This window comes from Chelonia mydas, chromosome 13, assembly GCF_015237465.2.
Source record: "Chelonia mydas isolate rCheMyd1 chromosome 13, rCheMyd1.pri.v2, whole genome shotgun sequence".
NCBI classification, from domain to species: Eukaryota; Metazoa; Chordata; order Testudines; family Cheloniidae; genus Chelonia; species Chelonia mydas.
In genome coordinates, this window is record NC_051253.2 from 696,190 (window position 1) to 724,082 (window position 27,893).

At 45.9% G+C, this 27,893-nt stretch overlaps 1 protein-coding gene across 3 annotated transcripts; it reads left to right on the forward strand.

Moving 5' to 3' along the window:
* The first annotated feature begins 5,425 nt into the window (after positions 1-5,425).
* On the forward strand, positions 5,426-27,734 carry NCOA5 (nuclear receptor coactivator 5). 3 transcript variants are annotated; one of them, XM_037915359.2, is made up of 10 exons: positions 5,431-5,717; positions 11,067-11,253; positions 11,814-11,921; positions 16,156-16,222; positions 19,837-20,187; positions 20,441-20,553; positions 20,846-20,972; positions 22,884-23,083; positions 24,579-24,902; positions 25,558-27,734. In XM_037915359.2, exons 2-10 carry the CDS (start codon positions 11,091-11,093, stop codon positions 26,220-26,222), a joined length of 2,118 nt encoding a protein of 705 aa, XP_037771287.1. In that variant the 5' UTR covers positions 5,431-5,717; positions 11,067-11,090; the 3' UTR covers positions 26,223-27,734. The 3 variants fall into 3 exon arrangements, with proteins under 3 accessions (XP_037771285.1, XP_037771287.1, XP_037771286.1); XM_037915357.2 differs by lacking the exon at positions 11,814-11,921 and having other exon boundaries at positions 5,426-5,717; XM_037915358.2 differs by lacking the exons at positions 11,067-11,253; positions 11,814-11,921 and having other exon boundaries at positions 5,535-5,717.
* The last annotated feature ends 159 nt before the right edge of the window (positions 27,735-27,893 follow it).

Here is a 27,893-nt window from a genome sequence, read left to right on the forward strand (position 1 = left end):
CAGCTCAGGTTCCTGCTCCCTTAGCTCAGCCCCACTCTGTTCCAGGCCATTCCAACTCACACGGAGGAGGAGGACAGGACCCCCCCGGCCTCCTGACTCCCTCATTAGCCTGCCCACCCCATCAGGCTGACCTGGAGCATTGGCCTCTCCCCATTGGCCCTGGCGACTCTCTGTCTCAGGGTCCTGATTTCCCATTGACCCTTCCCCTTTCTTTTGGTACTGGGAGCTAGCCAACCAAAAAAAAAAAAAAAAACCCACTGAGTTTTAGTAAGCGGCCAAGAGTCCCCTTACATAGGGTTACCGACCGTCCCACACAGCTTCCATAAAGGAGGCTCATGTGTCTCTAACTAGTTCACACAACATTATCATGACTCTCATGAGAGCTGGTCTTTTCCTAAAAGCCCCAGCTCCGGGAGTCAGGTGATGGTGGCAGAATCTCTGCTTCCATTTACAATAAAGGACCTTATCCTGACCATCCTGTTCACTTAGCAAAGCTTGAAAATAGGCCCCTGAAAGGCTTTCGCACCAGGTACCACAGAAAAAGGACCCAGCAAGTATTAGTAACAAGCTAGTTTCGTGACTGTTTGGAGCCTGGCTCATGATGCGCAGACCCTTGGGAGTGGTGACGTTGCCAAATGCAGACTGAGGTCCTGACTCTGGGCAGATCTGGGAGTAAGGGGGGCTTTCAGCTGCATCTGCACATTTTGGATCGCTGTAGAGCTGGCGTAGCACTGGGAGCATGTCAGAGCAGCCCTGTGTACAATCTTAGCCTGTGAGACCCTCCCACCTCCCCCTCTTGCCTCAGCACCCCCGTGTGCGTCTGCGCTAGGTGGTTCCTACCCCAGAGCAGCGTGAAGGGCTCGCAGCAGCGGCCAAGATTCCCAGTTAACGAGGCTAGGCAAGTCCCCGGCTGCCCGTGCTGGTTCCCGCTCTGAAGATTTAGGGTCTTGTGGCACCATCTAGTGGCCACTGGAAGTTTCAGCTGCTCCGTGTCTATCTCACAAACACGCTTGCTTTTCTAAAAAGAAAAGGAGTACTTGTGGCACCTTACAGACTAACAAATTTATTTGAGCATAAGCTTTCGTGAGCTACAGCTCAATTCATCGGATGCATTCAGTGGAAAATACAGTGGGGAGATTTATATACACAGAGAACATGAAACAATGGGTGTTACCACGCACACTGTAACCAGAGTGATCAGGTAAGGTGAGCTATTACCAGCAGGAGAGCGGGCGGGGGGAACCTTTTGTAGTAATAATCAAGGTGGGCCATTTCCAGCAGTTGACAAGAACGTCTGAGGAACTGGGGGGGCGGGGGGGGGGGAATAAACATGGGGAAATAGTTTTACTTTGTGTAATGACCCATCCACTCCCAGTCTCTATTCAAGCCTAAGTTAAAAGGGTAGGGGACAATTTCCTGGTGCAAGTGCTGGAGGAACCAAATAGGGGCAGCGCTCTTCTTGACCTGCTGCTCATAAACTGGGAAGAATTAGTAGGGGAAGCTAAAGTGGATGGGAACCTGGGAGACAGCGACCATGAGATGGTCGAGTTCAGGATCCTGATACAGGGAAGAAAGGAGAGCAGCAGAATACGGATCCTGGACTTCAGAAAAGCAGACTTTGACTCCCTCAGGGAACTGATGGGCAGGATCCCCTGGGAGAATAACATGAGGGGGAAAGGAGTCCAGGAGAGCTGGCTGTATTTTAAAGAATCCTTATTGAGGTTACAGGGACAAACCATCCTGATGTGTAGAAAGAATAGTCAATATGGCAGGCGACCAGCTTGGCTTAACAGTGAAATCCTTGCTGATCTTGAACACAAAAAAGAAGCTTACAAGAAGTGGAAGATTGGACAAATGACCAGGGAAGAGTATAAAAATATTGCTCGGGCATGCAGGAGTGAAATCAGGAAGGCCAAATCACACCTGGAGTTGCAGCTAGCAAGAGATGTTAAGAGTAACAAGAAGGGTTTCTTCAGGTATGTTAGCAACAAGAAGAAAGTCAAGGAAAGTGTGGGCCCCTTACTGAATGAGGGAGGCAACCTAGTGACAGAGGATACGGAAAAAGCTAATGTACTCAATGCTTTTTTGCCTCTGTCTTCACGAACAAGGTCAGCTCCCAGACTACTGCACTGGGCAGCACAGCATGGGGAGGAGGTGACCGGCCCTCTGTGGAGAAAGAAGTGGTTCGGGATTATTTAGAAAAGCTGGACGAGCACAAGTCCATGGGGCCGGACGCGCTGCATCAGAGAGTGCTAAAGGAGTTGGCGGATGTGATTGCAGAGCCATTGGCCATTATCTTTGAAAACTCATGGCGATTGGGGGAAGTCCCGGACAACTGGAAAAAGGCTAATGTAGTGCCCATCTTTAAAAAAGGGAAGAAGGAGGATCCTGGGAACTACAGGCCAGTCAGCCTCACCTCAGTCCCCGGAAAAATCATGGAGCAGGTCCTCAAGGAATCAATTCTGAAGCACTTAGAGGAGAGGAAAGTGATCAGGAGATCAGGAACAGTCAGCATGGATTCACCAAGGGCAAGCCATGCCTGACTAATCTAATTGCCTTCTATGACGAGATAACTGGCTCTGTGGATGAGGGGAAAGCGGTGGACGTGTTGTTCCTTGACTTCAGCAAAGCTTTTGACATGGTCTCCCACGGTATTCTTGCCAGCAAGTTAAAGAAGTATGGGCTGGATGAATGGACTATAAGGTGGATAGAAAGTTGGCTAGATTGTCGGGCTCAATGGGTAGTGATCAATGGCTCCATGTCTTGTTGGCAGCCGGTATCAAGTGGAGTGCCCCAAGGGTCGGTCCTGAGGCCGGTTTTGTTCAATATCTTCACAAATGATCTGGAGGATGGTGTGGATTGCACCTTCAGCAAGTTTGCAGATTACACTAAACTGGGAGGAGAGGTAGATACGCTGAAGGGTAGGGATAGGATATAGAGGGACCTAGACAAATTAGAGGATTGGGCCAAAAGAAATCTGATGAGGTTCAACAAGGACAAGTGCAGAGTCCTGCACTTAGGATGGAAGAACCCCATGCACCGCTACAGACTAGGGACCGAATGGCTAGACAGCAGTTCTGCAGAAAAGGACCTAGGGGTGACAGTGGACGAGAAGCTGGATATGAGTCAACAGTGTGCCCTTGTTGCCAAGAAGGCCAATGGCATTTTGGGATGTATACATAGGGGCATTGCCAGCAGATCGAGGGACATGATCGTTCCCCTCTATTCGACACTGGTGAGGCCTCATCTGGAGTACTGTGTCCAGTTTTGGGCCCCACACTACAAGAAGGATGTGGATAAATTGGAAAACGTCCAGCGGAGGGCAACAAAAATGATTAGGGGACTGGAACACATGACTTATGAGGAGAGGCTGAGGGAACTGGGATTGTTTAGTCTGCGGAAGAGAAGAATGAGGGGGGATTTGATAGCTGCTTTCAACTACCTGAAAGGAGGCTCCAAAGAGGATGGAGCTCGGCTGTTCTCAGTGGTAGCTGATGACAGAACAAGGAGTAATAGTCTCAAGTTGCAGTGGGGGAGGTTTAAGTTGGATATTAGGAAAAACTTTTTCACCAGGAGGGTGGTGAAGCACTGGAATGCGTTACCTAGGGAGGTGGTGGAATCTCCTTCCTTAGATATTTTTAAGGTCAGGCTTGACAAAGCCTTGGCTGGGATGATTTAGTTGGGGATTGGTCCTACTTTGAGCAGGGGGTTGGACTAGATGACCTCCTGAGGTCCCTTCCAACCCTGATATTCTATGATTCTATGATTCTAATTGTATCCAGTTTGCAAATTAATTCCAATTCAGCAGTCTCTCGTTGGAGTCTGGTTTTGAAGTTTTTTTGTTGAAGAATTGCAACTTTTAGGTCTGTAATTGAGTGACCAAAGAGATAAAAGTGTTCTCCAACTGGTTTATGAATGTTATAATTCTTGACGTCTGATTTGTGTCCATTTATTCTTTTACGCAGAGACTGTCCAGTTTGGCCAATGTACATGGCAGAGGGGCATTGCTGGCACATGATGGCATATATCACATTGGTAGATGTGCAGGTGAACGAGCCTCTGATGGTGTGGCCGATGTGATTAGGCCCTACGATGGTGTCCTCTGAATAGGTATGTGGACACAGTTGGGAACGGGCTTTGTTGCAAGGATAGGCCCCTGGGTTAGTGGTTCTGTTGTGTGGTTGCTGGTGAGTATTTGCTTCAGGTTGGGGGGGCTGCCTGTAAGCAAGGACTGGCCTGTCTCCCAAGATCTGTGAGAGTGATGGGTTGTCCGTCAGGATAGGTTGTAGATCCTTGATGATGCGCTGGAGGGGTGTGAGTTGCCCTGTCTGCTAGTGAGCCCCCACTGGTAGCACAGGTGGGTTGCCACTACTGGAAGCGATGGTGGCAGATTTCCCTCGAGAACTGTAGTGTAGCAGCCCAGCCATCGTTCCAATGCATGGGCAGCAAGCCGGAGGCCACTGTTAAATGTGACATGGGCAGTGCCAGGCTGGCGCAACGAGGGCCCAGCCCAGAGCAGCGCCAGATGCCTCAGGAGAAAGGGCAAGAACCTGCAGTTGGAGAGGAGGCTGGGGGGGCTGTCTGGGGCGGGCCTAGGGAGGATAGAAGCTGGTGGGGGTAGCCTGTGGGGGATGGAAGGGAGGTTGGGCCGGGGGAGGAACTGGAGGAGGTGGTCAGTGGGGGAGGGCAGGAGGAGGGACTTGGGGGCGTGGCCCTGGGAGGGGCAGGGGTGGGCTGGGGGCAAAAAGGAGGCGTGGGGGATGCGGCCCTGGGAGGGTTGGGGGCAGGGAGGAAGGGGGCAGAGCCCTGGGAGAGACAGGGGCAGGCTGGGGGCAGAAAGGGGGCACTGAGGGCGCGGCCCTAGGAGGGGCGGGCTGGGACAGGAAAGGGGACGCAGGGGGCGCAGGCCTGGGGCGGCTGGGGGAGGAAAGGGCTGTGGGCCTGGGAGGGGGAGGGGCGGGCTGGGGGAGAAAAGGGGGTGTGAGGGGGCCTGGGAGGGGGCGCGGGGTGCAGGGGGCCCTGGGAGGGGCGGGCTGGGGGGGGGGCGCGGGTGTAGGGGGGCCCTGGGAGGGGCGGGAGCGGGCTGGGGGGGGGGCGCGGGTGCAGGGGGGCCCTGGGAGGGGCGGGGCGGGCTGGGGGGGAGGGGGTGCAGGGGGACCCTGGGAGGGGCGGGGGCGGGCGGGGGGGAGGGGGTGCAGGGGGACCCTGGGATGGGCGGGCTGGGGGGGGGCGCGGGTGCAGGGGGGCCCTGGGAGGGGCAGGGGCGGGAAGGGGGCGCGGGGGGCCGGGGGAGGGGGCAGGCTGGGGGGGAAGGGGCCCTGGGAGGGGACTGGGGGGAAAGGGGCGCTGGGGGGGGCCCAGGAGGGGGCGGGGCCGAGAGCACGTCGCGGTGACTCCAAGTGCCCCCAGCATGCACCGGGGCTCGCCCGGCAGCACGGGGGTTGCCGCGTTGCACGCTGGGATCTTGAGCGAGTCGCCATTTCGTCGCTGCCCCCACGACGCTGCCTCTCCTGTCATGGCGGACGCGGCACGTGACCGTCTCTGGGGCCTGCCGTAAATCGCGGGGCTGTCGCAGCGACCCCCCCCCCCCCTTCCGGCACGGCAGCGCAGCGCCTCGCCGTGCGGTACGGTGGCGGTTGGGCGGGTCGGTTGGCGCCTTTGTCCTCGCGGCGGAGCTGGGCGGCGGCCTGAGGCGGAGAGCGGGCTCCGGAGCGACGGTAAGTGCCGGGGGCGGGGAGAGGGGCCGGGCCCGGGCCTGGGGCCTCCGCTCGCGCCGGGCCTGGCGGCGTCGCCCCGGGGCCTGGCGAAGGCCCGGCCGCCTCCTGGGCTTCCGCCTCACAGCGGGCGGGGGGCGGCTCGCCGGGCTCCCCCCGCGGCGCGGCCCCCGTCTCCGGGCCGCCGCTCGCGCGTGGCCGAAGCCGGGGCTGGGCCGGGCGGCCGGAGGCGCCTTGTCGAGCGGCTCGGGCCGGGCCGCGGGGTCCGCGAGCGACCGGAGGAGCCCGGCCGCCCCCGCGGGGCTCCCGCCGGCCGCGCTGCGCACGCGCGGGGGAGGCGCCGGCGGCCGGAGCGGGGCGGGCTCGGAGCGGGCAGGGCGGCGGGCGAGGACCCGGCCTGCTGTCCGGGAGACGACGGCGCCGGACCCCGTGCTTACCCGCCGAGCGCCGCCCTGCGAGACGGCGGCGCGTGAGACTCTTTGCACGCGCATGCGGATATTTGAATAAAAGTCTGTCTTTAAAAATAAACTTTCGGGGAAATGTGTTAATTTTTCTTCACTCACCGCACTGCTTCCTGCACTGCTGAGTCTCTCTCCATCGCCCCCCCGCTGATGTGAAACTGTTCCGTGGTGCTCAAGCGTTTTATCCACGCGGGTTCATCACGGGCTTTGCACTTGGCTAAACATGTGGGTAACGTTTCAGGATCATACTCTGAGCCTTGTGTTCAAATGTATTTGCTCCTGAATCCCCTCGTGGACAGGGACAGGTTTAGTAGCAAAGAGGGGAAACTTTTTCTAGCAAATAAAAACTTCCCAATTCATTGCTGTGGCATTTGTTTTGACTTTTAAAAACCTTTCTAGTTCTTTTGCCTTGGGAGGGGGAAAGACTTCCCTGTGCAGACTGAATGTGATTAGTATAATGAAGTCTTCCTATGGTTTTCAGTCGCTTTAGTACAATTGCGTTAGTTTAACGCAGTTGTGGCCTTTGCATGGAAAAGGCAGCTCCAAGACCTCTGCTCCTCAGAGCTTTGCAAAGCAGCATGAATTTAATAAGCGTTTGGTCAGTTTCAATGCAGATATTGGGAATCCTGTGACAGCAGTGAAAATGTCAAATTTGTGTCTTACACTGTGCTGCTTGGAAAAGCCATGAGCAGGAGCACAGCCAAAGACACTGGCATTGTTCACAGGTGAGGAGGGCACCAGAAAAGAGCGTAGGAAGGGATAGACTGTGGCTGTGTCTACACTAGAGACCTTACAGTGGCACAGCTGCTGCAGCTCTGTTGCCTTAAGGTCTCCTGTGTAGCCTCTCTATGCGGATGGGAGAGCATCTCCCGCCAGCATAGTGCTGTTCACACTGGCACTTCTGTCAGTGCAACTTTCGTGGGGCAGGAGTGTGTTGTTTTCACGTTCCTGAGGGGCATAAGTTTTACTGACAAAAGTGGTAGTGTAGACATAGCCTAACAGAGACCTTCTCCCCAATCCCTGCAACAGCCAGGAGGCTTTGGATAGGAGATCCCTCCCAGGGATTAACTGAATGGAACTTCAAATTTAAGCTACCTACTAGCTTAAGGCCTCATAGGAAACATGGAGCCTCTAGCAAGGTCGGGGGGGTGGCACTTTGTTAGCAAATACAGCATTCTTTTCCCACATTCGTGACAGTTAAAAAGATGGTGAAGGATGAGCTGGACTTCTTGCCTGGCATTAGCCTGCCCTGAGGTCACCATCACTGTTAACTTTTATGGCTACCTCTAGCTATGGTCCTGCAGCCATTTGGTGTCTAGTAATTTTTTGTAGCTGTGCTTTTACAAACTTGCATACGTTATTTCAGTGATATAGAGTATGGTATCAGTATCCAGCTTTCTCCTCTCACTAGGCCAAAAAGTGTGAAAATGCTTGTGAAATGCTAAACCCTTAATTTTGTAATCGGATTAGAGAGATTTGCCATTTCTAACATTTACTGCTTTCTGGCTAAAGGCAGGGGCAAACAAAAAAGAAGTTGGGGGGGAATGAGGAAGGAAGGGTATGATGTGTTTACTCATCCCACCAGTAGAACAGAAACAGCTGAGTACAGTGCTCTAGGAGAGTGAAGTTCTCCCATTCAGCTTTCTTCCCACCTGCTCCTTTCCTCCTTTGACTTGTCTGACCCAAAGCCACGTGTCTGGAGGAAGAGCTGCTTTTCCTAGGGTAGAATCAGATTCCTGCTATTTACTTTCTGCCAGTATATCATAGACAAGTTTCCACTCTCTAGTAGAGGATTGGGTTCAGTGCACTGCCACTCTGAGTTTTTTTTTTTTTTAAGCTTTCTTTTCAAGTGACCTGTGCTTGTTCCCCCTAACTACTGAGACTCTCCTTCCTTAGCCTCTCTTAGCTGGATTCTTAAAAGGAAGCTGAATGGGGAAATCATTCATTTTCCTGAAGCAGTATCCCTACAGCTGGGACATGACTCTGATGGTCTCAATATTAAGAAAATGACCTTACTCATGTCTTCAACTAAGAAGAGAAGACAGGCTGGGAACAGTAAATCTCACATTCAAACCCTCTACTAACTACTTTTTAAAGTAGAGTTTTAACACATGAGGTGTGCAGATTTCAAAGGTTACCTGAAAAAGGAAAAGTGTCCTTTTTTTGCTTCTTTATGATGTTGAAAGAACAGGCTTTTTCATCCTAAACATTTTCTAAGTGATTTTTATATTCGAAATCAAGATCTTTTCCAACCTGTTTTTGCTGTGGGACTATGAACACCTGGAGATTAGTAGGGTTATGACATCTCAAGGGACTGAAACTTGGACAGTTGACTAGGGGGAAAGGATTTTTACTTTGATTATTTAAAACTCTTGTTTTACACCTGTTTGTTTAAAACTCCTGGAAACAGTTACAAGAAAAACTCATTAAATATTCACACCATCTACCTCTTCAACTGATGAGTGTCAGCACTCAGCTAGTCTTCCTGTAAAGACAGGGTGCATAAGATATGGCATTTCTGATATTGAAGGTAAATAAACAACCCTTTCAGGTGTTCTTTATACATTCTAAAGAAGCAAAAATTGGCGCAAGCACATTTTTCCCTTTGCAGTTCTCTTTTAAATGTGTAAGTGAAACAAATATTGTTACCAGCCTTTCAAACTTATTATGAACATAGGTGTGAATGACCTTCAGAGAAGGTCCCCTGATATTACAAATCCTGGAGTGGTTTTGTGACAGAGAATGCCAGTTTTTTTTTTTCTTGCATAATTATGTGGGACTAGAAAAACCAGGCAAATCCATTTTATCTTTTAAGGAGTCTTACTTAATTTGCTTATCCAGAGGCTAGTCTTAAAAGAAAACTACACTGATTATAATTAGGATTTGTGGTTGCGGGAGTAGTCAAACTGTGACTCATAACCTAAGTATAAAAGGATTTTATTGGTGTGTTCAAAATTGTTTTCCCAAGTAATTTCTTAATTCTCCCCCCCAAACAAAACAATGAACAAAAAAACCCCTCTCACCCCAGCAAAAATCGCGCTCATCATTCCTGGGGATGAACTTTAGGGTTTTATTGATTTTTTTTTTTTTTTTTTTTTTTTTTTTAATATCCTAAAGCTTTAAACCCTGCCTATATGTTAGCTGTGATTGTTTCAGTATCTCTTAGAGTCAAAGAGTTTAATGCCAGAAGGGACCACCAGATCATGTAGTCTGACCTTCTGTATATCACAGGCCTCCAACACCACCCGGCACCCCCACCAGGCTGGATAAAATTCCACAATTTTATTTGAAAATAAAAAAAAAAATCCTATTTTTTTAATTTAAATTGGATTTTTGAGTTTGTTTATAATTTTTCCTTTTAAAAATTAAACTTGTTTAAAATGAAATCTGGAATTAATACAATGTGTTAAGGCCTAAACTTATTATAACCTCTTAAAACATTTAGATTCAGCATATGTATTTTTTATTTATGAAATAAATCTATCAAAAACCAAGCTATCAAAAACTTGGAGTTAAAGCTGCTTTTTTATATAAAGAGAGAATCGGGGGAAACTTAACTTTTGAGGTCAAGGCTTATAAATACGGCACAATAGGTTATACTGTATTAAGGGCTTGCTTTGTTTAATAACATAAATTTTATATGCTGTTTTGTGCTTTTAATTAAATTCCAGTTATTCTAATGCACCCAGACACAAATTACGTGCAAAAAGTTAATTATCTAGTAAATAAACAATATATCACCATTTTCTAACATACTAAAAATGAACAATTAAGATTCTGAAAATATTAAGCTTCATAATTGCTTAAATGTCTGTTGTTATAGTATACCCACCTAGGTAGCAAGAAGATATACAAAATTTAGTGTAAAGGTTCTTTTAGTTGTAAATCAACATGTTTTAATGATTATACCAACCAATGCAAATGCACTTTCTTTAGAAAATAACTCCTGTACGAACGGAACAGTTGATTAAAATTGAGCTCTCCACTTGGTGATTTAAATTAATCCACTCTGACCCACACACTAAACCCAAAAACCAAAATTAGGCCAATGTATCACAGCCCCCAGGAGATGTTGCTGGTATCTCTAGATTTGTCTACAGTAAAGAATGTTTATAAAATTCTACTGTTGATATTACTGGTGGAGATGCATAAGTGGGGAGTTTTTGTAAAAATTCTCTTAGTGTAGACCCAGCTTCAGAAGGAGATGACTTTTTGCTGGGGAAGCAGATTGGGACATAGGAAATGAACCTCAGTGTTGGTATGAATGGAAGATCAGATTTTCACTTATTAGATCATTCTACTTTATATATTTCGGTTAAGTAATTCACTTACTTTTTTTTTAATTAATTCACTGTAGATTTTTGAAAATCTTTTTTCATTCATGCCATTGCTGTTCTATTTGTCTCATTTTACATTGCTATGGTCAAGATGTCTATTTCCTGTTTATCTATTTAATTAGTATTTTTTACCAATGTACTGAATGCTTCAATCCTGCAGCTGTGGGCCCTGTAGAGAAGCCTAAGGTAGTTACTTGCTAATTAGATTTACTGATTAGGATGTTCCTATATAAAATTACTGTTTTCTTTAATTATTCCTTAGTTTGGAATTGAACTAATGAAAACATATCCTTAGAATGATTGATCATGGATTTAAAATTAAGAGTTTAGGCCGGTAATTTCCTTTGAGCAGAACAGAAAGATCAAACCCAACACAACGTAAGAGAGAGTTTTCTGCCAAACTTCCAAATCATCTGTGTAAGGATTTCTCTTGAATACAGATTGCTTAAGGCAGACCAAGTATGCAAACATGTTAACTTTAACCTTGTTCCAATGTAATTGTAATTGTCATGGATGTGAAATGATATGCATGGCCATTTTTCTTTTTTGCGAAGAGTTGCATTTGGAACGAAAACAAAATGGCTCGAGGACGCATGAGCAATAGCATCAAACAGAGCGACTTCACTAACAGCACCAATCCACAGGATTTAGAGAGAAGACTTTTTGTCGGCAATTTGCCCACAGACCACATGACCCGTGAAGAAATGGAAGAGATATTTTCAAAATATGGCAAAATCAGGGGTTAGTATTTTATTTTGTTATGGCTGGGAAATCATAGTCAGAAACTTAATTTTCATGCCACATCTGATAATAAGAAGGATGACAGTGAAAAAAGTGACCTTTAGTGACATTTTTCTTTATCTGCATTTTCCCTGAAAACTAACTTCCTTTAGTACAACTGAAGCCTAAGGCATGTTAGAGCTATGGCAGTTTCTCTTTTATTCTTTTGGGTTTGAAGTATGGTACTATACCAAACAAGTCTATCCTTTCTAGGGCTCTTGTATTCTCTTAATTGGATCTTGGTCACTTTAGTGCCTTTTGGTCACTGTCTTGTCCGAAGAAGTTGGGCTGTTATATAGCATTTCATAATTGCCTTAGCAACATTATTTTCCAATTTTTGTAAATTCTCCTTCATTTTGGTCCTGGTTAACTTATTTTGAGTGTGCCTGTTAAGCTTGGATAGATGTTCTTGGGTAAAGTCCCTTTGCTTGTTCAGCCCTGTGGGGTTTATATAATGGCCTGCATGTGGTAGTACTGTCCCTTAGTTGTAACTGGTCTTGCCCTGCTATTAATTTTTCCAGCCCTCAGCATGTTCCATGGCTATGGGTTCGTGCAGTATGAACGTCTAGAAGACGTCCAGGCCGCTCTGGACGGTGAGAAGGGTCGCCTTTTTAAAGGGTATAGATTAGGTAAGGAAAACTGCTCCATGCTACTCGTACTGACGCCAGCATGCATTTGGGTAGAAAGAAGGCTTTTTCTTTTAAAGATCTATGGAAAGACCATTGTGTGAAACCTGCCTTGAATATTAGTCTAAATTTGTATTAGGCACTGTTTTTTCTTTTTCTTTTTCTTTCTTTTTTTTTTTAGTTCTTTGTTCTAGTCTTGTGTGTGGTACAACAACTACTCTGCTCCCTTTTGATATCTTGATCTTTCTCCAAATTTATTTTTATATATTAGTTTTTAGTATTTAAATAGCACTATAAGCATATGTAAAGCACTTTATAACAAGTAGTTGGTGCTAAACAAAAAATCCCGAGTGTTCACTGGCCTGTACTGAATTTCATTTTTTAAATCCTTTGTTATTGTATGTTAGACCTCATCTTGATAGATAAAGGGAATTAATCACTTAACTAAAAGTTACTGTGGTTGCTTAGGTGAAAGTGATCATGACAAGTATTTTGGTACTTTACAAAGGCTAGTTTCACAAAGCAGAAAACAATATAATCAAGTCAACTGGAGAGAGAATTTTAAACAGAAAAATGTGAATTAAAATTGGTGAGGGAAGCAAGAGAATACAAGAAGACTCTCTGGCCAGCAGAGTTAAGGACAGTAAGGAGAAGTTGAAGTATATTAGGAGTGAAAGGAACCCTGACAGTGGTATTGGCCCATTTCTAAATGGAAATGGTAGAATTGTCAGTTATGCAAAAAAGTCAGTTCAGTGTTCAGTAAATATTTCTGTTCTGTATTTGGGGGGAAAAGCCAGATATAATCATATCATATATATATATATATATATATATGATAATAAAGAAATACTTTCCATTGTAGCTAGTAGCTGCTGTTTAACATCCTCCTTAAGGTTAGATGCTTTTGAATCAGGGGATATGGATAACTTGCATGGCTGAGGAGCTCTTTGGACCATTAATGTTGATTTTTTGATGTCTTGGAGAGCTAGTGAGGTTCCAGAAGACTGGAAGGAAGATAATGCTGTGCCAATATTTAAAAAGGGTAATTGGGATGACCAGACTAATCATAAACTTGTCAGCTGACACTGATCCAGGCAAAATAATAGAACAGTTGATACAACATTTGAATATACCAAATTAAAGGAAGGCAATCCAATTAATGCCAATCAGTATGAGTTTATGGAATGTTGTCAAACTAGTTTGATTTTTTTTTATGAGATTACAAGTTTGGTTGATAAATGCAGTAGTGTTTATGTAATAGACTTCTGAAAGATGTTTGACTTGGTTCCGCACAGCAATTTTTGTAAGAAACTAGAACAATATAAAATGAATATGGTACACATGAAATGAGTTCAAAACTGGGTAGGCCTCAAACCAATAGGCCTCAAAACATAATTGTAAATGGGGCATGATTGTTGAGTGGATGTGTTTTATAGTGGTGTCCCACAGGTATCAGTTCTAGGCCCTATGCTATTTAATATTTATATCAGTGATCTGGAATAAAATATAAAATCCTTATTGATAGTTTGTGTCCTCTGTGAAAATTTGGGGAGTGATATAATTGAGGATGCGTCACTGATATGGAGTGATCCGGATTGCTTGGTAAACTGGGCACAAGCAAACAATGTTTTTCAATACAGCCAAATGTAAGGTCATCGAGGAACAAGGAATTAAGGCTGTACTTACAGGATGGGGGTCTCCATCCTGGGAAGCAATGACTCTGTAAAACTCTTGGGGGTCATGGATAATCAGATGAACATGAGCTCCCAGTGTGATGCTGTGGCTAAAAGGGCTAATGCAGTGTTTAGGGAAATGTTGCATAGGAGTTGGAGGTTAATATTATCTCTATATTCAGCACTGGTCTGACCAGTACTGGAATACTTTGTACAGTTCTGGTGTCCACAGTTCAGATGATGGAGATGGTTTAGAGAAGAGCCAGGAGATGATGAAAGGCTTGGAAAACATGCCTTTTGGTAAGGCCCAAAGAACTCCTTCTACTTAGCTTAAAGAGAGGGTCAAGGGGTGATCACCACAGTTTGTAAATACACCTACATGGGGAACAGAAATTTGATAGAGGGCTCTTCAGTCTAGCAGACAAAGATATAACAAGATCATTGGCTGGAAGATGAAACTAGACAAATTCAGACTAGAAATAAGGTGCAAATTTGTAACAGCGAGAGTAATTAACCATTGACACAATTTAACAAAGGGTGTGGTGGACCCTTCATCACTGGAAATTTTTAAAACAAGATACATTTTAGAAAAACATGCTATGCAACCACAGCTATTGTATTTGAAAGCAGAAATTAAGCCAAGAACATCCTATGGCCTGTGCTGTGCGTACGGTCAGACAAGATGATCACAACGGTTCCTTCTGGCCTTAAAATCTGTGAAAATCTTCCAAAACAAAAGAGATTTTTTTTAAAAGATGTTTTGTAAATGTCAAATATTTAATCTGTAAATGCTGATGGCACTAAATAAAGTGTTCTTGAAAACTGTCCATTTTTCAGAAGAGACGAATCCTTTAAATGTATGTCCAGTTCGAAGACTTCTAAAATCTTAAACCAAGGAAGCAGATAGTGTTGCACTTAAAGGGTTACATCTGGTAAAAGAATATTCTGCAGTGAAAAGTCAAAACGCAGTGAAAACAGAACTACATTAGATGTACATTTTCTGTGTGCTAAAGCTGAATGTCATGAACACATAAAACCAAACAGTTTAACCCCATTTTTGCATTGCACTAAAATACTTTCACAAATACACTGAAACTCCTTTAATTGTCTCCTTGATAAATAGATCTGTTCAGAGAATAAATGTCCAGCATATCTAAAGGTAAATATGGTAGTAAGTTGCTACATTAAATAGACAAAACACCCATCCATTTCTGAACCTAGTGTATCTGTCTCAAATAATATCCTGTGAATTTTTATGCCACTTGTTTCTTGGGGTACCACTACTTAATGCACAAATGGTATTTGCCTTTTCATTCACTGCCAAAAGAGAGAACACATCCCTTCTTGTTTAAAGTAAGAATGAAGATTGAAACTAGCGTCTTTGTTTTAATTTTAACTAAAATTCAGCATTAAACGCTTGGGAAATTAAGGTAGATTAGTAAAGCCACCAAGTTTCTGCTTATAGAACTCTACATGCCTTGTTTTTTGTTTTTGTTTTTTTGTTTTCAATTGCAGGAAAATTGAAAGCTATGCATTATTTAAATCCCTAATCATTACAGTTAGTTACACTGTTAAATCCTCAAACAAGTGATACATGTAGCATTTAGGTGATTTTCTTTTTTTAAAGGTTCTCATAACTGAGAACAAAACCTCCTAAACCAACCGTTACTCTGGAGTGGTTTTGTTCTTGCCCACATTCAGATAATAACCTCATCATCTCTCTACTACCATGGATGTTTTCATAATTTCTCTCCAGGCTAATATTAATCATCCATTGTGGCTGAACTTGTGTTCTTGAATTGGTTACAGCCTTGTGGCTCCCTAGTTCTCTTGTGTGTTCCACTCTGAACACTTCAAGGAACATTTTCTGTGCAGTTACTCAGACGTTAACAATTTTCAAATGTCTGATCTGTTGCATTTATTTGCATCACATCGACCTGATGGTGTTATGACTGCATGAAGTTCACTTCATGGGGTAGTTTTTACTTCAAGTCCTTTGGATCCTTCTGCCTGAGTGGTGGAGATTGTGCAATTTGATGTCACAACAGTCCCCTGGAAGTCAGTTGAACTTGTTTTTGAGAGCCCCTTGGGTTCTTTTCCAGAAGGATGGCAGCATCCTCCATCGAACAGGACTGGCTTTGAATTTTGAGATGAAGTGTACTAGCCAACAGCTTTCCATTCACGAAGGATTGTCTGACTCTTTACTTTTTCTCCTGGAATCCATGGAGCTGCATGCTGTTGGTCCACAGACTACAGGAGAAAGAGGTGGTGGTCTCTTATGGGACAAGGAGTCTGGACATGGGTCTAAACATTATAAAGGGATAGAATTTCATACAAACTGTCCACTTCTTTTAGCTGGAAATCACAATAATCCATGACCAACCCATTGCATTGTACTATCTTAATTTTAATAAAAATAATTAAAGTGACAATGCCTCTTGGCTGAATGGATTTCCTTACACCAAATGGCTGTCTTTGAACTTTTATTGCTTTAATTTAAAATGTGCTGACGATCTTTTTTTTGTTCCATAGCATTGAACAGATGGGTTGATTATTCTTTTCAGATATTAATAAAGCAGCGGAAAGAAGAAATATGAATAAGGCTTCATCAAGGTCCAGCCCATCACGAAGGTAAAGTACCTGGAAGCAGTGAGTTATACTAGGAAGGTCAGGCTTTAGGGTATGAGCCCTCCTTCCTCTGCTAAATGTCTAGTTTTCTTCCCTCACCACCATCTCCCCAGCAGAATGGAGACACTCGAGTGAACAGTCAGAATGTGACCGTCCCTTCCATGTGTGAAGGGCCTCACTGGTTCTAACAGCTCAGGAGGCACGAGGGAAACTTTGTGTTTGCTGCTGTGACTACAACTGGATGCTGCATTTTGCAGCATAGGTTGTGTGAAATTTGTTGGGGAAGGACTGCTGTTTGTTCCTGACTCTTAAGTGTCAGGGAAACAAGGCGTCTATAGAGAATACAATGGGTATATAGCATTCGCCATGCTGTGCAACAGAGAATACCAGCACTTTACATCTTCTGATGTCGAAGGCTTCCAGTGCTGACATGAGCCTGGAAAATGATTATGCAGACAACGCACACTACAGGGAGAGAACTTCCCTGGATGCACTACCCTTTCTGCATGTGCACTTGTATCATATCGTCATCCTTCTCTGTACAGTTACATTGGGGATACTGGGCATCTGCCTACTTTTCCCATGCATCCCTCCCCTAATAAATAGACCCAATGTGTACAGTCCCTGTGTGTCGCTCTTCTTGTGCAGTCACACAGCAGATTAAGAGACACATGAATTAACTACATTGCAGGAGGAGACTCCTGAATAATGTCCATGTTTTACTATGGAGCGTGGGTGAACACTGCAGTTACATTCTGACACAGTATGCTTCTTCTCTGAATATACTACAGAGCTGTATACATATAGAGAGAAATGTCCATGTTACTACTGAGAACTATATAAACACTACATGTAACCAGTCTCAAGCATCCGTGTTTCACAGCTACACTGCAAATTGTATCATGTCTGTGTCAGTAGATATTCCATGTTCCTGTACATACAGATACAGTGAGCCACAGCCGGCTACTGTTTATGGCTGTGTCCAGTTACAGGGATGTCCCAGCAGATACTGTGTGTCCCTGTTTATGTGACTATCTTCAGTTACACTAGAGATCTTGGGTGAATACATTCCTTCCTGGACCTCACAGAAGGAGTAAGAAGTGTATGGGGTTTCCCATGTAAATCCTGAATGTCTGGGATACAGAATGCAGACAGATACTGTAAATTTGCTGCATTTATACTGCAGAGCACAAGTGGATTTATAGAGCCCGCTGCAACACTGCAGGAGCATGCAAGTACAGGCTGCTGCCTCTGGGCAATGCTACAGGAGCATATGAGAGCAGAGGCCGGAATCACTGGGCATCAGGGTACTGGTGATGCCACAGCAGCGTGTGCGAGCACAGGCCGATGCCGCTGGGCATTGGGGTTCAAGCGATGGCGCCGGAGCATATGCGAACACAGGCCAATGCCGCTGAGCATTGGGGTTCAAGCGATGGGGCAGGAGCATACGCGAACACAGGCCGATGCCGCTGGGCATTGGGTTTCGGACAACGGCACAGTAGCGCAAGCAGATTTGCGGGGGCTGATGCTATGGGCATCAGGCAACACCGCAGGAGCGCGAGCGGAGGCTGATGCCACGAGTGCAAGCAGGTTTGCAGAGGCCAATGCCTTGGACATCAGGTGAACAGGAGTGTCTGAGCAAGCAGCAGCTGATGCTGTGTGTGATTGTTTGCATCACCGAGGGCAAACAGCTGTTGTGCATCCTTGTTCATGATGTCTCACTCCAGATAATGGATGGATGTGGCCTGTATATCTGTTTAGGTAAACAGAGTGGGAATTAATACCATATACAATGCAATTACATTGCAGTCTTGGGGGGTTGTATTATATTCTAGCCTATGGCTTACAGCAGGATATGGGATACTCTGTATCCCTGTGTCTGACTGTACTGTAAATTCCAGGTGGATGCAGTGGTATCTACTCTGGTTTCACTGCAGATTACAGATGAGAATACAGGATGTATTTCCTCTAGTTATACTGCAGAATGAGTGGGGAATACTGTGTGTATCCCTAATCTAGTGTGTGATTACACTACACATCGTAGGTGAGGATATGCTTTGTATCCTGTCTGTATAAAGCGGGAGGGGAAACTGTTTCCCTGATACTGAGGATGGTTACACTATAGATCATGTTCAAATATGGTGCATCTTCTCATATATCCCAGGGAGACTGCATCCCTGGTGCAGATACATTCTGATCACTGGAAAACACTCTATATATTACCTATGGGTAAAACGATAGTTCATGTTACAGGATACACACTGTATCTGGTTTATAAATAAAGACCACAGGGAATACTATGTATGGTGGGTGTCCAATTATCAGTTATCACATGGAATCCACATAACTTTCTCACTGGTCAGAGAAGAGGGGCATAGGAAAGTAATGATCAGCTGGGTTTGGTAGGTATCCATCAACTTGGTTTTGAAGCCTGAACCTCTAGCTGGCTAATCCTGATACTCACTCTCCAACTGATTCCGAAGTGAAACTGCCAGCAATGTAGAACTTACAGGAGGGACTTGCCTTCGTCTTGCTGTGAAAGCATGATAGTAATGAATAGCATGTTCCGTACTTGCTTCAGGAACTAGGCTAGTTAGCCAAGGGGAATTTAGCAATTGGAAGTGTTGAAAGGAAGTATTTTATTGAGATTTTTAACCAAGTGTTTCTCTTCTCACAATTGTAAGTGTCCTGCAGATGTTAGCTATGTGAGAGTACTTACTGCTCTGCTTGAAGCTCAGCACTTCCATTCCTAAGGCCTACTGTATGTTTATGGCTTAGAGTGAATTGAAGACTATGCTAGATCTGGAAAGCAGAGCATTATTTGGAAAACAAATTCTGTTTTGGAAAAGAGAAGCATGCAGTCTTTCACCTCTCTTTCTGTGTACTTCTGACGGAAGATGGCATGCTGCTGTACTACAATTAAAAGCCTGAGTGAGAGGAGACATTCAGGTACCATTGGGAATCCTGATCCTGCTGGTGATACAGACCTGGCTTGGTTAGTACTGTCCTAACAGAGGGCATCATGCAGTCACACTGATTTCCTTCAGGGAACATCTCTTCACTGTACAGAATCCAGCCATATGGTCTTCATGATCACAACACACATTTTCATAAACGTGACAATATTGATGGAATTTTTTCAGGGATTCTGCTCTTCTTTTTCGATTCAGTGAATTGAATGGTCCCTTTGACATTTAACTACAGTATACTAGTGGATGGGAGGACATGGCACCTGGGGTTCTGTGTACCAGTTGTCTGAAAAACAAATGTTTTGCTTGAAAATTCCTCACTGGCTGTGAGGCGTGACATCTTTGAGTGATGGTTTCTTAGCTGCCTGCCCTTGTCTTGCAAAAACATCCTGCACTTCTAGTGGTGGTCCAGATAGGGTGTTTTCTGGAGCTTGCTGGGCTGTGCAAGGCATTTGAATAAGAAACCTTTTCACAATGCCTTGACACAACTCTTTGGACATGTCTTGCTGCTCTTGTTTTGATGGGGAATAGGAGGGGAGGATTCAGCTGCTGAGCAAAAGGGTTTTTGTGGCCACCCCAGGTAAGAGGTCTAGGGCTGACAGTGCTCGTGTTTTTTGTCTAATGGCATTTCCCTCGTACTTTCCTCAGAGAGCCATATGCGTATGGGGATGGCCGAGATGCGAGACGTGATCGCTCCCCTATTCGAGGGAGCCCACGAAGAGAGCCAAGGGATGGTAGAAATGGCCGAGATTCCAGAGATGCTCGAGATATTCGAGGTAGAGACGTACGTGATCCCAGAGATGCTAGAGATCACAGGGATCCTAGAGATCTGCGAGAGCCCCGGGACATCAGGGATCCTAGAGATCTGCGAGAGCCCCGGGACATCAGGGACCCTAGAGACTTACGAGACCCTCGGGATATTCGAGACCTGCGTGACCCTCGGGATCCTGTGTATGATCGATATCGGGATGTGAGGGAGCCACGGGACCCTGTGTACAGGTATCTTATACTACTGGATTGGAGCTCTAGTGATTTGCTGCCTCTCTTGTGATGATGGTACTAAATTGGGGCCTGTTGGTCCTCACACAGATTGTGATAGTTTGGCCGTCTGAAGGATAGCCAGGTACGTATTTTAATGATTAACCTGGAAGAGTGTTCGCATGCATTACATTGGGAAAAGTTGGGGATGATGTTGGTGCCTGGAATTTTCACTTCTGAACATGCAACAGGCTGTGAATTGTTTACTTTGCAGAAGAGATGATGCTTATGACCGTTACCTTCGCCTGGAAGACTATTACCGGAGGAAGGATGACCCATATGACCGTTACAGAGAACACTTTGACAGAGCCCCCTTGAGTGCAGAAGGTCAGTTTTCTTCCTCTCCCTAAACTCCCTTCTCTCCTCGCTTCCCCCCCCCCCCCCCCCCCCATGATTTCTTTTAACAAGAATAGCATTGTTATAGACAGGTTTTTATATTCTACCACCTGAAGATGGTGGAAGGTTGCATCCAGCCCTGAAATGAGTAGTGCAGCAGATCCATCTCTTGAAACTGTGTATTGCTGTGGGGGTTGGGCAGGCTGGTGGTGTGTAGCTAATAACTGAGCAGCTAGAGTGGAATTATTCACTTCCTCCATTTCCATGGCTGGCTTTCTTTCAGAGCGTCTGAAACGCGAGGAGCGACGCAGGGAGGAGCTATACCGGCAGTACTTTGAGGAAATCAAGAGGCGCTTTGATTCAGAGAGGCCTGTGGACTGTTCTGTGATAGTGGTCAATAAACAGACAAAGTAAGAAGCTAGTTGCTGTGACCAGTTGTGATCCTCTGAATAGAGGGACACTATTTGCTTGGAATTAAAATTACTCTGGATTTTCAGGGCAGTTTCCCTTGTAGCTGCTATGCGGGAGAGTAGCTTTTGAGCATTTAAGAGTGTTGCAATCAGTTTCTTTAATTCTCTTGATAGCAGATATTCTCTCTTTGTTGGGATAGGGAAAACTAAGTATTTTGGCCTTGAAAATATATTACTCTGGGTTTCCCCCACACACTTCCTGTAACAGCCTGGTACTTCATTGATACAGGGCTACCTGAAGTGGCCTGTGCTTACTCTTCTCGTCGTCATTAATTGAATTATTTATTAATGATTAAAAATTAGCACCATGCAGTAGTAATAAGGGCACACGTTAAATGGATTTAAAACTGGCTGACAGATCCCAAAAAGTATTTGTCAGTGGGTAATCATAATCAAATGGGGCTGTTTCTAGTGGGGTTCTGAAGGCAGCTGTAGTAGGCCTAATGCTAGTTGACATTTTCATTAATGATCTTGGAAGTAAATATAAAATTTCTGCAGATTATGAAAAGATTGGCAGAATGGTAAGTAGTAATGATAGGACAGTCATGCAGAGCAGTCTGCATCACTTGGTAAGCTGGGAGCACTCAAACAAAATGTATTTTAATACAGCCAAATGTAAGGGATACACACAGGAACAAAGAATACAGGCCATACCTACAGAATGGGGACTGCCTCCTGACTCTGACAAGGGTCTAGGTGTGCTAATGGACAAACAACCCAGCATGAGCTCCAGGTGTGTGTCAAGAGCTAGTGCCAACCTTTGGTTGTATAAACGGGAGTAGTGAACAGGGAGGGTATGGTACCTCTGTGTGCGGCACCTCTGTGTACGGCATTGGTGGGACAGTTGCTCGTTACTGTGTCCAGCTCTGGTGTCCATATCGTCAGAAGGATGTTGAAAAATTGGAAAGGGAGCAGAAGAGAGTGACAGAAATGATTTGAGGGCTGGAGAAAATGTCTTACAATGAAAGACTTAAAGAGCTGGATCTGTTTAGCTTATCAAAAAAGTTTGAGAGGTATCTTGATTACTGAGTACTAAAGGGCTCTTTAATCTAGCAGAGAAAGGCAGAACAAAAGACGGTGGCTGGAAGATGAAGCCAGACTAATTCAAATTGGAAATAAGGTGCAAATTGATTAACTGGGGGAACAAAACTCCCAAAGGAAGTGGTGGATTCTCCATCGTTTGATGTTTTCAAGACTGGATGCCTTTCTGGAGGATGCTTTAGTAGTATACAAGTTATTTGGCTCAGAACGGGGGGAACTGAGTGAAATTCTCTAGCCTGTGATATACAGGATGTCAGACTAAGATGTTCTAATGGTTCCTCCTGGCCTTAAAATGTATGAATCTGAAGGGCTGAGACTGGATTGTAAATCTTGGGTTCTGAAGCATTTGTGTTCTTTTCTATAGCTTGTTGATCAATGGTTCATGCTAACCTTGTCACTTCTTTTGAGCTAAAAGCATGACTACACAACTCAGGGAGGTCTACAAAACCAGCCCTCCAGGCAGGCAGATTCCAATTCCTCTCTGATCAGTAATCGACCCATACTCCCGATTGTTGGTTGCGCTTAATATGGTTTTTGGTGCATGCAGATGTCAACAGGCTTCCAGTGCCTGTTGTCCAAAGACACTGAATGTAGGTGGAGCTGATATCTGCTCTTCTGGAGGCTGCTGGGCCATCTGCTCTCTAGGCCTTGTGTACGTACAGAAGTTGCATCATCGGTTTAACTTAAATTCAGTTTTGAACAGAGTTAAACTGATGCAAAAAATGAGCCTGGAGGTGATGAAAGTGAACACACGAGGGTTTCTGTACATTGCTGGCGCATTTTAACGTGCACTGCCTTTGCTTTATGTAGGGAATATGCCGAGTCGGTGGGGCGGAAGGTGCGGGATCTGGGCATGGTGGTGGATCTGATCTTCCTCAACACAGAAATGTCACTGACTCAGGCCCTGGAGGACGTAGGCAGAGGAGGGTCTCCTTTTGCCATTGTCATCACACAGCAGCACCAAGTTCACCGCTCCTGCACTGTTAACATCATGTTTGGCACACCACAAGGTACAGAGGCCACAATGGTCTGCTGGTTCAGATCACTCTGAAGTGCTGGAAGCACTTCCAATGCTGTCTCAGAGATTCTTCCCTCAAGCAGAAAACCACTCAAGACAAAACACTTCCTTGCTGTGACATAAATAGCTATTAATGACCCAATGTCTGTATGTAACAATGTTAGAGTGAACCCAGATTTCCCACTGTGAGGGAAAAGAGCAGTATGGCTCAGTGCTCTGCTGCAAATCCCAGTATTTCTGGTGGGAAGCTCTGGGCAGCTTTTCTTTAGATGCTGAAGTCCTTCTCTGCAAGTATTATTCAGAGAGTTTGCCAATTTTTAGATCTCTGCCCTGGTCCGTTCACCTTTCTTCTTGTGAGACCGAATGAATGGCCACAACCTCCTTAAAGGTGCCCCCAAAGGAAACAGTCACGCTTGTACTCTGTTTTGTTTTATGGTCTTATCAAGCAGCTCAAAAGATTTTTTTCTGCTTATTGCTGCAGTACTGCTGCTGCTCAGAGCTTTGCCTGGAATCAGCAGAGTGAGATCCACAATTGTGGCTTTTCCCACTATTTTTGTTAGAACCTGTGGCAGCAAGGAAGGTGAGAAGAATCAGGTCAGTGGTATTCTGCTGCTGTTTGGGAAAGCTCTGAGTAGCAGCAGAAGAGAGGCAGGTACTGGGGCTATTCAGGGGAGTAGGGGTGAAGCAGAAGAGACAATCCCTTGGCATTGGTGTATTTATATGCAATGTAAGGAAGAGAGCTGCTTTCTTCTTACCTATAGGGGAGTTTTGAGGAAGATCTTCTTATGTATCAAACTCCAGCTAGTCAGGCTAATATGAAAGTTTCCCCCCATGCAGTGCTCAGCAACTGCAGAGAAGGGGGGCTGGGCTTCTCAACTAGGGTGTTACTCGCTAGTGGCTTCCCAATCCATTTGGAGGCAAAGTCCTCTAGCACAGTGGTTCTCAACCTTTCCAGACTACTGTACCCCTTTCAGGAGTATGAGTTGTCTTGCATACCTCCAAGTTTCACCTCACTGAAAAACTACTTGGTTACAAAATCAGACTTAAATACAAGTGTTACAGCACGCTATTACTGAAAAATGGCTGACTTTCTCACTTTTACCATATAATTATGAAATAAATCAATTGGAATATGAATATTGTACTTACATTTCAGTGTACCGTATATAGAGCAGTACAAACAAGTCACTGTATGAAATTTTAGTTTGTACTGACTTCACCAGTGCTTTTTATGTAGCCTATTGTAAAACTAGGCAACTATCTAGATGAGTTGACGTACCCCTTGGAAGACCTCGGTGTACCCCTGGTTGAGAACCACTGGTGTAGCTAGTAGTGCTGGAAAGTGTTCCACACCCAAGCTTGGATACTAAGAGTTGCTCCTGCCTGTTCACTCTAATTTGCTGCTGATCCAGGTCAGCAGAAAGAGCACCTAATATTTGCACCTAAAAGCAGTGGGGTCCAAATAGTTAAAGCCTCTCTTTGTGCAGAACATCGCAACATGCCCCAAGCTGATGCCATGGTACTGGTGGCAAGGAATTATGAACGCTACAAGACCGAGACCCGGGAGAAGGAGCGTGAAGAAATAGCCAGGCAGGCTGCCAAGATGGCAGATGAAGCAATTCTGCAGGAACGCGAACGCCCACCGCCCATAGAAGAAGGTGTCAGGGGGAGCCATCCGCCAGGGATCCAGAGTCTCTTGAACCTGCTGGCAGACAACCGCTATCTGACTGCTGAAGAGACCGATAAAGTCATTAATTACCTGAGAGACCGGAAGGAACGACTACTTAGAGGAAGTACTGACTCTCTGCAGGGTAAGTTATCTGTCACATTCACTCCAATGCCGTGTACCTTAACAGGCCTTTGAGGCAGAGATGTTTGTTAGGCCATGTCTACACTACCAGACTTTGCTGGTTCAACTGTTGGTTGGGCGGGGGGCGAAGGTATGATTCCTGAAGGACTGAGCTCTGCCAGCAGAACCCTCTAATGTGGGCACAGTTACACTGGCAAAACTGCGCTGTTCCCTGTGTAGCTTGTTTTGCTTGTGGGAGGTGGCTTCACGACAGTGGCAGAAAGCGCAGCTTTGAAGGTACAGCTGCGCCCCCATGAGGAGTGCGTTGCCAGTCTAACATGCCAGCTCTCCCTTCGCAGTAGATGCTCTCGACATAGACATAGCCTTAGAGTATTGAGGCTGTTGTAATCGTTCAGGGAGCTCCCTGGGGTGTTAGATTCTCTCTGAGAGATTGCAGGGATACACCAACTTGTCATGTGAATGGAGACGGTTCTGTAAGTGACATGGCCTGTGTTCTGCTTCCCTCCCACTCACCCAGAGCAGTTCAGTCCCACCTGTTTAGAGGATAGGGCAGTAGTTGACTTGCGTGGGTTGGTAACTATATCCATCAGGACTCCTCTACGATGTCTGTTCGGATGGGCATGCAGAGAATTCACCCTCTTCTTTTCTCTTTCCAGCTCCATTGTCGAGACAGTCTCTTGGGGCGCCTTCGGGATCGTCTATGACTAGCCAGGCCAGCCTTCCAAGCTCTCAAACTCATCAGAGCACTCAGCCCCTGGCCTCCGCCACCTCTGCTACAGTGTCCTCCACTAACCCCCAACAGGAGCTGCAGGCAAAAATCCTCAGCCTCTTCAACAGTGGGGCTGCGGCTGCAGCGGCAGCAGCTGCTGTAGCAAACAGCAGCTCTGCAGCTTCCACAGCTGCTTCAGGTGGCACTCAGAACCAAAACTATGCTAATGTAGCCAGCAATCAAGCTCGGGCAGTGCAGCTCAGTGCTGCAAGCTTAAACCAGTCTCAGCAGAGATCACAGGTCCCTGGAACGCAGCTTCCTGTCCTCCCAGGCTCCACAAGGAACACAGGCCCAAGACCTGGAGCATCTCAGCCAACCCAGGTACACTATGGTCAGCACCAAAATCGTCTGCCTACCCCTAGCAACATAGCTGTTCAGAGGCCCGTATCCTCTTCAGGTATCAACTTTGACAACCCCAGTGTGCAGAAAGCCTTGGACACCCTAATCCAGAGTGGCCCTGCGCTCTCCCACCTGGTGAGCCAGACAGTGGCCCAGGGGCGAGCAGGACCCTCAGCCCCGCAACCCATGGGCTCCTACCAGCGACACTATTAACATCCAGCTGCAGAGCCCATTTCCCTTCCCTTCACCAGTACCATACTCGTAGCTGTTTAAGAGTCTTTTGTCCTAGACCCAGGGCAAATGCCCTTGAAGATGCATGTCCTCTCCCTCTCTGGGTTCTTCGCAGTCCCTAGGCCACTTCTGCCTCCACAGTGGCTAGAGCACTCACTCCAGTAGGATTGCTGTTGAGTGCGTGGCTAGTGCCCCTCTTCCCCTTGATTTGGGTTAGCTGTCTTTGGAGACGAGTGCTCTGCTCTGTCAGTGACAAAGGAGTTCAGAAGCTTCTGTGGGTAGTTGAATTTTGGCCTCGATGGAAGTTGCTGCTATTGCAGCCCAGCTGCATTTCCCGCTCTTGGTGGTTGCCATTGCAGTAATGTTTGCACAGCATGTTACACCGTGCTTGCATTCTGTAGTCAAGTGATCGGAGAGAATTTCACAAGGAGCTTATCAGAACAAAGTGGCTTCTTGAACTGGGTTTGTCTGAGACTGATTCCCTTCCCTCTTACAAGCCTCTCTTTGCAGGGGTGTGAACTTTAGGATGGTTCTGGGTTGGGGGGCTAGTGGTTAGACCTTCTTCTGAGGTTTGGGTGAGCAGTATATATATGTGTGTGGTTTTAAAAAAACAAACCATGTAAGCCAGATATGGGGAAAGCTCCCTGGTGGTGCTGTAGCAGCTAAACTCATGGAGCACGAGCAAGACTTGACCCCCAGGTAAAGCTGGGCAGTGAGTGCAGTGTCGAACTCCCACAGCAGGGACTAAGACTTCCTGGCTTAGTGAGGCCAGCAAGGATCTGCTGGCCATACCAAGGAGTGAGGAGCTTTCCAGCTTTTGTTCTAGGTACAATGGCAAACCCAAACCCCAGAACTTCCTACTCAGGCCAGGGAATTAAAAGGCTTTGTCAATTCTCCTGGACTCAGCAGCCAAATTTACAAGAAGTTTATTGTATGTGACACAAGTTTTCTTTTTGTTTTGGGGCAGTGGACTACTGTAACTTTATCAACAGCCCAGCCACAGAAACCCGTCTGCGGGCAGCTCCCCCTCCCAGAATTGGGTACAGCAGGCAACCTGGTGGGGGGCAGGGTCTCGACACTCCCCTGGAGCTTTGCAGACTCCATTTGACGGCTGGTTAGGTTGGGTTCTGTCGCAGGTCGGGGAGGCAGTGCTGAGAGGACTCCTACATTTTTATAAGTTTCCAAACATTTTAGTAGCAGCACTGGATGCTTTTGTGGAAACTCAGACGGAGAGTCCTGAGCAGGTTTTTAACCAGTGTTGCATGTTAGGGCATGTGGCTTCTCTGACTGGATCATATCTAGTGCAAAAGGGAATGCACAGCGCCTCTTTAAAGCCTCTGGGGCTTCCTGGGGAGGGCAGGAAGAAACTGTTTAGAAAACAAAGTTCCTGGAGCAGCAGCTCTCTCTGTCTTGAATGGTTTGTGTTCTGGAGCGTTTTTCTTTCTGTGCTGTTAACAAGAGGACGTGACTTTTTAATAAAATTGGCAGGAAAAATGTGGTGGTGCGTGTTTGACACTAACCGGCTTGAGCAGTAAATTGAAACAGACCCTTCCCCAGGAGGTGCCAGTGCTCGGTTTCCTCAGGTCACCTGCCTTATGGCTTGTCTACCCAGGGAATTCCCAGGGAAGCTAGTGAGAAATAGCTAGGGTGTAG

Excerpts from the sequence above, each read along its gene's own strand:
- NCOA5 (XM_037915359.2), top strand. The coding sequence starts at position 11,091 with ATGGCTCGAGGACGCATGAGCAATAGCATCAAACAGAGCGACTTCACT. Across the intron at positions 20,188-20,440 it reads CCACGGGACCCTGTGTACAG|AAGAGATGATGCTTATGACC; the intron begins GTATCTTATACT and ends TTTACTTTGCAG. Across the intron at positions 24,903-25,557 it reads AAGTACTGACTCTCTGCAGG|CTCCATTGTCGAGACAGTCT; the intron begins GTAAGTTATCTG and ends TTCTCTTTCCAG.